Genomic DNA, 9,476 nt, shown 5'->3' on the forward strand with positions numbered 1-9,476 from the left:
CCTCCTCCTGGCTGAATGAGGGCCAGAAGCGGGGCGGCAGGAAGCAGGGGGCGGGGCTTCGTCGTATGCCCCGCCCCCACACCTCACCCAGGGGAACTGCGATCCCCCGCGATCCCTCCAAAATGACCTCTGCACCAGGGGCCCTCAGGACGTCCAGCAGTGGGGCTAGGACACTAGAAGCCCTCCCACTCTTGCCCCCCCTCAAGGACCAAGAAGACAGAGCATCCCTTGCCCCAGACAGAATGTTCCCTCTGGACCTTGTGGCAAACAGCCACGGATGGACCTCTGCCCCAGATGTTCATCTAGTCCCCTCTTGAAGTCGCCCATGCTTGTAGCCACCACCACCACCTCCTGCAGCAGTGAATTCCACGTGTTCATGACTCTTTGGGTGAAGAAGGACTTCCTTTGCTCTGCCCTAAGCCTCCTGATCATTAATTTCACTGAATGCCCAGGAGTCCTTGTCGTGTGAGAAAGGGAGAAGAGCACTTCTTTCTCCACCTTCTCTACCCCATGCATAATTTTGTCAACCTCTGTCGAGTCACCCCTCAGTCGTCGTATCTCCAAGCTAAAGAGCCCTGACCTCTTCAGCCTTTCTTCGAAGGGGAAAAAGATTTTCCCTTACCCCACTGCACGGTGATGGGCTCCTTCTGGCTGCTGTGCTCCACTTGGCAGGCGTAGAGGTCTCCCCGCTGGGGCACCGTCTCCAGCATCGCCTGGTACTGGTAGGCCCAGTCCGCGTTCTGGAGCTCCTCCGCGTACCCCACCCCCGCCGTCTGCTCCTGCCCGTTCTTCAGCCACTTGATGTTCACCCCCTGGGGATAGTAGCCGGCCGCGGTGCAGATCAGGAGGGTGTGGTGGGCCAGGGGGTCCCCCTTGGTGGGGGAGATCGTCACCGTGGGCACAACTGGAAGTGTGTTGAAAAGAGAGGGGGGATTTCAGAGATGGAGGAGAACCAGAGAAGCAGAGACGGATGGAGAAGAGGTGGACTTTCCCATGTCTGCAGCTGACATATTTCTAAAGGCACAATCTCGTGGCCTCTCCCACCCTCCAGGGCAGTCAAAGATCCACGAATTCACCTCCGGGCCCCTGCACAGAGGCACCTCTCTCAGCTTCCTACACTTCCTTCTTGCTTCCCAAAACTCTAGGATTTCCTTTGCAGGATCAAACCCCCACCCGGCTAGACCTGCCTTCTCTTGGTGAGAAGAATCCACCTGAAGACTCCCCCAGAACCACCTGCTGGGTCCATTCGAACATTCTAGAAGAGCTTTTCAACAGGGGTGGCCTGGCAGTTGCTGCCCCTGCTGGAGACTCTTCTGGAAATACCCTGGGGAATTCAAAGGGATCTCTAAATCCTCCTTTGGCTCCTGATTGAAGGTCCCCTCTGTCCTCTGTGAAGCTCACAAGGAGGAGGTCTTCCCCCCTGGATGCTTCCCAGGATCTGCCGCTCACAGTAGACTGACACTGACCACTTCACGTCCCGCATACCCTCGGGTGCCTGCCCCGTACTCAACTGGGCACACATGACTTTAGATGCTAACGGGTGTGCCCAACTCAGATTCCAGAGGGGGCAGCCTCCTGCCACAAAATGCTTCCCGGGTTCTATTTCCGGCTGCCCGTGGAGGTTTCTTCAAGCAGTCACCACCAGCCACAGCGACTCAAGGGAGGGGGACGGATGGATGTTAAGCAGCATCAAGTCTCTTCCCACCTATGGAGACCCTATGAAGGAATGGCCTCCCAAATGTCCTTTCCTTCAAAGCCCTGCTCGGGTCTTGGCAACTGAGCACCATGGTTTCTTTTCTTGAGCCCATCCTGCTCATATGCCTGCCTCCTTCCCCTTTTTCCTGGCATTCTTGTGGCATGACTGTGGTAAGAAATTTTAGAAATATAGAAGGTTTGGGTTTAAAAATGAACCAAATAGTTTATAAAATCCATGTATCTGTTTCTGTCTTTGCTAGCAAAACAGCAAACAGGCTTGGCCTGCTTCACTGAACCAAACATGATTCTTTGCAAGCCCTTTGTTCCAAGCAAATCTCTTTCTCAGTCACGCACGCAAAAGTTCACACATTCCATTCCCAGGATCTGAATCAGTGTAAATTTCCATAGGTGTGAGACCCACAATTTCCTAGGCAATAAACTGCAGCTGGCAGGAAAGGCCATTTGGGCAGTGACAGACTTCAATCCGAAGGCAAACTAACTTCCTGAGATACAGAGATTCACACTCCCATCTGAGAGATAACATCAAAGGACCGTTTATTTCCCACGGTAGGATCACCAGGAAAAACAATGACACTGTACTGATCCTGTAAAATGTCACTTTTGGAGTGTGAGACACAAGGAAGCAATCTCCTGTAAAACAATTTTAACTTCAAAATGTTAATTTATAACTGTAATTTAATTATTGAGGGACCTCTTTGATCATTTGGTATAAATGCTGGTCAGTCTCAACAGACCTTTGCTGGCTCTTGAAGGATCAGGAGAGGTTTTACTCTCCTGAGACTTTGGGGGTCAGCCTGGAAGGCCTTTCGTTTTTCTGCATGCTTTGGGGGGGACTTTGCTTGCATGTTTATTGTCTGTGTTTTTACGATCAGCATTTAGGAAATAGGAGTATACTGTGTTGGTAAATTTTTGAATGTTTTTCTTTAATAAAGATAAGTTTTATTTTAAGAAGAGACCTTTGAGTGTCCCTGCCAGCGCTTAGCGGTTTCCAAGCTTACCCCTCTGCCTTTGGTAAGGAGGCAACACTCAGGGGACACACGAACCAGAGGGGGAGTGTGGGTGGCAGGGGTAGACGCATTCACAGACACGTGCAGCCACACACATTTTCTCACGACAAAGACCAAGGTACCGTAGCCTCAGTTTAGTCACTTTCACTTCTAGGGCAGGCTGGATTTCAGCTAACTTGATTTGATCTAAAACTCAGCCTTAAAAGACCCTAGCCAGAGAATTTAAAAAATAATCATAATCGATCTGCTTAAACGAACTTCAACCATTTCTAAACACGAACCATAGAGTGATTTTAGAAAATCAACCCCCTTACTTGAAAGCCTGAGTAGACGGAGACCTGGTGGGTGGCCTCAAACACGACGATGGAGGAGAATCCATAGGGAGGGACCCCCCCCTTGGCTCTCTGTCGCCTTGGTCTTTTTTCGGGGGGAAAGAGGGAAGCACCCCTTACTGGGCACTGCAGCTGACTTTATTTATTTATCTATTTATTATTTTAGATTTATCCCGCCTTGCTTGCTATGCGGCTCAAGGCGGCATACATACACTAAAATACAGTAAAATATAAATACAATAAAATAAAGTAAAATATAAAATTTAAACCTACAATACATACAGTGCAAATTGGTGCCGATGGCATTTGCTGGAGTGGGCCAATATAGGTAAGCCGGTGTCTAGTTGTCTTAATGGCTGTAACATAGGATAGGGCCTTGCCGGTACAATTTCCAACACTCATTCCTCAGTGGCGGCCCCTAATCAAAGGCCTGGTGGAAGAGCTCCGTCTTACAGGCCCCGCAGAACTGTAGAAGGTCCTGCAGGGCCCTGATGTCCTCCAGGAGCTCATTCCACCAGTCTGGGGCCGCCACTGAGAAGGCCCTGTGTCATGTATTCAGATGCTGCCCTGAATGCATTAGGATGAATGTGGAATTATCCCATAGAGAAGCTATGTAAAGCTTCAGGCTTCGGCAGGGATTCGCGCCGAAGACAGTGTGGCCAATCACATTTGAACTGTATGTAAGCGGGAACGCTTATGATTGGTCTGTTATGCGATCAACCTGATAGGTTGTTAAATGTAAAATAGGCGTGGCTATATTAGCCAGGAATTGTTTAAATACCGGACAGCTGCAATGGAAAAGCTGTTCGGGCTATCAGATGTTGTACCGTGTTGGTGAAGTGATCGTCGAGCTGAATAAACCTGAGTATTTGCTGAAATCACTCTCCGGGCATCCTTTAGGCCAGGGACAGTCGGGCGGTTTTGAGTCCCCGACCTCAGTGCTCTCTGGGGAACATGTGGGGAAAGGCGGTCCCTTTAGGCTCAGGATCCCAGTTTCTGCACCATGATGGGGCCATGAAGTGATGGGGGGCCGTATTTTCACCTGTTCAGTCCAGGTCCCTAGCAACGTTCCCTCTGAGCTGAGTGCGTGTGAGCTAGCTCACAGTTTTTTAGCCACCGCCTCACACATTTTTGCCTTAGCTCAGGAAGGAGGGCTCCAGAGCAAACTCATTGATGCAGCAGCCAAATCGCTCGCTCACAGCTTTAGTTTCCATAGCTCACACAGTAGAATTTTTGTTCACAAGACTCCACAGCTGAGAGAGAGAATTGGTGCCTAGCGACAGGTGAGCCCCTGGGGGGAAAACCCTGACAAATCCAGGAAAAGGTGTGTGTGTTGGGTTGGTGGCCTTTTTTCAGTTTTTCTGATGGAAAGTTTGTCCAAAAGTTAGGGCAACACTGAGAAGAAACTCCATCGAGGCAATGCTTCCTCTAAGCTGTGGGGTCTTGTGAGCAAAACGTCTACTTTGTGAGCTACTGGCATTAAAGTGATTTGGCTGCTGCACAACTTAGTTTGCTCTGGAGCCCTCCTTCCTGAGCTGAGACAAAAATGTGTGAGCCAGAGGCTACAAAACTGTGAGCTAGCTCACACCAACTCAGCTTAGAGGGAACACTGCATCAAGGTATTTTCTCTTTTGGAATTGGTAAAATGACTCCTACGCTTATGAGAAAGGGTCTTTGACCGCAAATAAACATTCATTCAAAATGACTCTCAAGGCCAGGTTTTCCACACTCAAAACATCTAGCTTGCGAATTTTTCCAGTGGGGAAACTGGGAAATTTTGAGGAAGACTTGGGGAGGGGGGAGCTCACATGAAATGCTGCCTCTTTCTGAGTGGTCAGAGCCTCCTCTGACAAAGCGTTTCGCTTATTTTGATCATAGGCGCTATCTTGGGGGGGGGCTTGGTCTGCCGCCAAAATTTTCCAGCCTCCCCCGGGGCAACCAGTGTATGTAGACTTTAAAGCGTGGGCAGCCAGTTCCGGGCACCGTTGTGCTCCCCCCACCACCTAAGAATAGGAGGGAGATCCAGTGGGGAGGGGAGTCCAACTTTCTGTGTCGATCCTTTGTCCTGCCTGCATCACACAAGCGCCCTGTGCCACCACCCCCTATAGAGAAAGCCTGAACACCAGGTCCGGACGTAACAGCAATGGCGATGAGAGTAGTCATAACATTCCCTGTGTGGTTATGTGGGGCTAAGCAGAGGGCTGCTGTTTTGTGTGAATCACACCCTGTGTAATGATTTCAGTTAATTGGTTGTGTTCCTTTAAATGTTTTGTTGAATATAGCAGAGTTAGAGAGTTTGGAGTTAAGAGTGTGAGGAATGTTTTGTTGAATATAGCAGAGGTAGAGAGTTTGGCAGTTTGAATTCAGTTGATGGAGTGTTCCGTTGGCTGAAAGACTTCAGTAAAAGGAGACTAGTGTTGGCTGTTGGTGTGAGAGCATTTGATTGCATTTTATGGCTTCTCTTCCCGCCTCTTTGTTTCTTTGTTCTGATTAAGAAGAAGCCGACCATTCTGCCATTCCAGTTTAGCTGTGAGGATGTAGACATTTTTGCTCTTTGTTATTTTATATCCTGTGTACCTTTTCCCATGCTAGGTTGCAGTAAACTTTTATATTTTAAACACACCATGGACTCTGCCTCTTTAATACTCTGCTAACAAACTTTAAATAAGAATCCCAACAGGTCTAGAGTGACGATACCTAGTAGCCTGCCCAACAGTTGCTGCTTTTCAGTTCTGGATTAAATATGCCTTTTCGCTGTTGTGTTCCGGAATGTAAAGGCAATTACAATGTGGGTCACAAAGTAAATGTTTTCAAGTTTCCATCTGATGCTCTTCTGAAAGAGACGTGGATTTCTTCCATCCATCGTGATAAATTCACTCCATCGCAATCGTCACGGGTGAGTAAAATTTTATCATGTTAATGTGTAGCATACAAACTGTTTTCTATAACTAGGAATGTATGATATATATTTTGGTAGGCAGACACAATTTCACGCATAGTTGTAAACTAAGCTTATGTGCAGTGCAAATAATTTTGGAAATTATGCTCTGAACTTCATAAACTGTGCAGTACCTTTTGGAGAGCACGCTGTCAAAGCCAAAATTTTGTATGCAATTGTGGATTTCAATTACCTGTCTCACAACACTCCCTCAATAACAATAACAGCGCATCAAAAACTATGTGTTAATGCACTTAAATGCAGCAACTAATTCAGATGTCAGTGCAGGAGCGCATGTAAATCATCTTTAAAAGGAATTAAGGTTGCATTGTCAAAGAAGCCAGTAAAACATATTATATGGACTGAATCACTCATTAATATTTGAAAGGTAGGAGAGGATTTATATGCTCCTTTTTGGTTGTTTACATTTCTTGTGTCTAAGGGACTGTTGTTAGATACATTGCAGAATTACTCAGATTTAGTCATATGGACTGCTTTTGCCTTACAGGTATGTGGTTGCCTTTTACATTAATTTGCCCATGAACTGCAACAACTTGAGTTGAAATAACAACTGGGGAGATTTAGATTCATTGAAGGCCACAATGTGTAGTTTCTATAGTTTCCTCTAATTTATTAATTTCCTCAAAAGAAGTTCCATAGGAAGATTGATTGTTGTATTGTCTTTCTATTACATTTGTTGGTTCCCTTGAACGTTTGTGAATGTACACCAATATCCTGTGTAGCTGTTCTTTTTTGGTAACTGGAGATCATGATTGAAGTTTACTGTATGTGAAAACTTCTTACCTAATTATGAGCTTGTGCATATTACTATCTCATGCTGTGTCAATGGTAAATAAAAAGTAAAACTGAAAACCAGAAGTTATTAAACACTTGGTATTATTTGACAATACCATCATGCAACATACATCCACCACTATCCAATATTATATGCTTGTAAATTATACTAAACATACACTCAAATATGCAATGAAAACTGAACTCAGTAACACTGTAAGCTAGTGTGAAGTGTCTGGAATACTGCAGTGAAAGAACCAAGAGAATATCTTGTTGAGTACACGAGAAACTGCAAGTTAAAACACTTGTGACAGTAGCTGGCAAATGCAGAGTTCAGGGAATGTTATGACTACATTTGATGACGTCACAACCTGGTGTTCAGGCTTTCCTCTATACGGGGTGGTGCCTGTGCCCTGCCATGGCAGAGAGGCAATCAGGGAAGTGGCTCCCACCACACATCTCCAGGGCAAAGAAGGCGCCTTCTCCCATGTCCGGGCAGGGGAGCAGAGGCAGGCGGAAGGGAGCCAGCCTTGCAAATAAAAAAGGAGCCACTCCCGCTGCACACCTCCCAGCCTCGGGTGGATGGAAGAAGAGCTGCCCAGAGACGCCCCCCCGGGGCTTCCTGCCCCGCCTTCCTCCTCCTCCTCCTCCTCCTCCTCCTCTTCCCTCGCTGGCCGGGAGCCCCAGAGGGAGGAGGGGAGGGGCGTCCCCTCCCGCCCGTGCCCGGAGCCCTGCCCCTTCCCATTCCCCCCGCCCCACTCACCTGTCCTGCCGATGGCGCGCCCATGGACAAAGACCCCGTAGTTGTGGCAGCAGAAGCTCTCCACGGCGCTCCGCAGGCTGTCCAGCACCTCCTTCTGGCTGTTGAAGTAGCGGGCGAAGGGCTGGCCCAGCTCGGTGACAGCCTCGAAGTCCCCGTGGCAGCTGTCGAAGCGCACGAACTCGTGCCGGTCATAGATGTACCTGAGCAGGTAGCGGACCTCCCCGCGAGTCCTGTTGGCGTAGCGGCACTCGGACTTGTGCTGGTGCAGGAAGTGGGCGGCTGCGAGGGACACACACCGGGGGGCAGAGGGAGGTCTGGTGAGTGGCTCTCTCTCCACCTTACCCCCCCCCCTCCGGCCCCACAGCAGGCGGCTCCAGAGCCTGACCGCCTGTTCCCTCTCTCCATACACACAGACACCCCTCTCTGAGGGCCAGCCCCACCTCCGCCACCGCCGAAGGTCAGAAAGCCCAACAGGGAAGGGGGGGTTGGTTCTCCGGAGACCCCTCTTGGATGGAGCCTCCAGCTTTCAGCACTTGTCTTTTCCAACTCAAGAAGAAGAAGAGGAAGAAGAAGAACAGTTCTTATCGGAGCTACGGCTTGCCCAAGGTCATCCAGCAGGTGCAAGTGGAGGAGTGGGGGATCTAACCCGGTGCTCCCAGATTAGAGTCCGAGCACTTAACCACTACACCAAACTGGCTCTATCAAACTGGAACTACACAAAATCAGCAGGACTCCCCCAAAATGCACTTTTGCCACAGCAGGGATCCACCCAGTTTTTGCATTGGGGAAACACCCCCATCCCTCAATTCACCCTCAGATCCCCACCAACCACAGGCACCCACCACAACAGCGCACACCACGATCACTGGTCTCTGGCATCTCGCATTCACGACCACAGGTGACGCCACCTGGAGGCCGTGGAACAGAGAGTCCCCTGTGTTTGGTGCGGCTGTCCCTGGCTATTGGAAGTGGGGGGGGGATTACGGATAGTTTTTACGGAGTCCCGGTCAGGATCCGAAGACTCAAAAGCCACACCTGTTTGCAAAGGCCGTTTTGGTGCCAGGGCGATCCCAAAAGGACCAGAGCTCTTCGCTTCTTCTAGACCCTTCCATGGACATTAATGTGTAAGTAAGTAAGTAAAGTTATTGCAGTCATTGACCAGTACACAATAAAAGAAGTAAAACCTCAAACTTAAAACATTTCTGTTCCCTAGACAGGAATATAATATTTGTAAAATACATAAATAAACCACTATTAACTTAAAATATTAAGTGATATAAGTTAAATTACTTATAAAACCATTTTTAATGTTGTATATGCCTTTAAAGGTTTATTTATTGATTGATTGATACTTATAAAACCATCTCTAAAATATCAACTAGCATGACTTATCCATAAGAAGAATAAGAGTGCTACCACCCGTCATCAGTGACAGCTGCTCCCCCTCCCTTCTCGTGGTTTAGTCCCTCCTCCTCGAGGGCCATGCTTGAAGGGTTGGCAAGGTGGCTGCCACTGTCAGCCCTCGGGGCGTGGCGAGCACATGGCAGCTTTCCCCCAAGGGTGTAGCACCTGGCCGTGGGTTGGGAAAATGGCATCCCTGGGTGTGTTGACTCTTTTGGGTGCAAAGGGGGGCTTTTGTGGCTGGGGAATGCTTTGAACCGGTTTGGGGGGCCTAGGACATGTGTGAAATAGAGTGTACGCTTTTTTGCTGTAAATGCGTGTAAAATGCTTGTGCTAACATTGTATTTTTAAAAATCCCTTAGTGCAGACTGCCCCTCCAGGGTCTTTTGGCCGGCTCCAGGGAGCCCCACCCCAGAGAGATGTCCCCCTCCTGACAGAGAGCGAGAGGGAAAAAAGTTCTACTCTTTACAGAATGCCCTCCTCTCCAGGACCCCCTGTGGAGCCCCCAGCCCCACTGAGAGCCC

General features: G+C 48.7%; 1 protein-coding gene across 1 annotated transcript in view; it reads right to left on the reverse strand.

The window, feature by feature from the left end:
* The window catches only part of LOC107120258 (H-2 class II histocompatibility antigen, I-E beta chain-like), a gene marked incomplete at its 3' end in the record, with an annotated part of 21,376 nt that extends 12,946 nt beyond the window's left edge, over positions 1 to 8,430 (reverse strand). The window contains exons 1-3 of the mRNA XM_015422909.1: positions 8,394 to 8,430; positions 7,552 to 7,830; positions 623 to 904 (exon numbers count right to left, since the gene is read on the reverse strand). Coding sequence (XP_015278395.1) covers positions 623 to 904; positions 7,552 to 7,830; positions 8,394 to 8,430 — 598 coding nt within the window. The remainder of the gene's footprint in view (positions 1 to 622; positions 905 to 7,551; positions 7,831 to 8,393) is intronic.
* Between the last annotated feature and the right edge of the window lie 1,046 nt (positions 8,431 to 9,476).

Source organism: Gekko japonicus, unplaced genomic scaffold (assembly GCF_001447785.1).
Source record: "Gekko japonicus isolate JY-2015 unplaced genomic scaffold, Gekko_japonicus_V1.1 scaffold110, whole genome shotgun sequence".
Lineage (NCBI taxonomy): Eukaryota > Metazoa > Chordata > Lepidosauria > Squamata > Gekkonidae > Gekko > Gekko japonicus.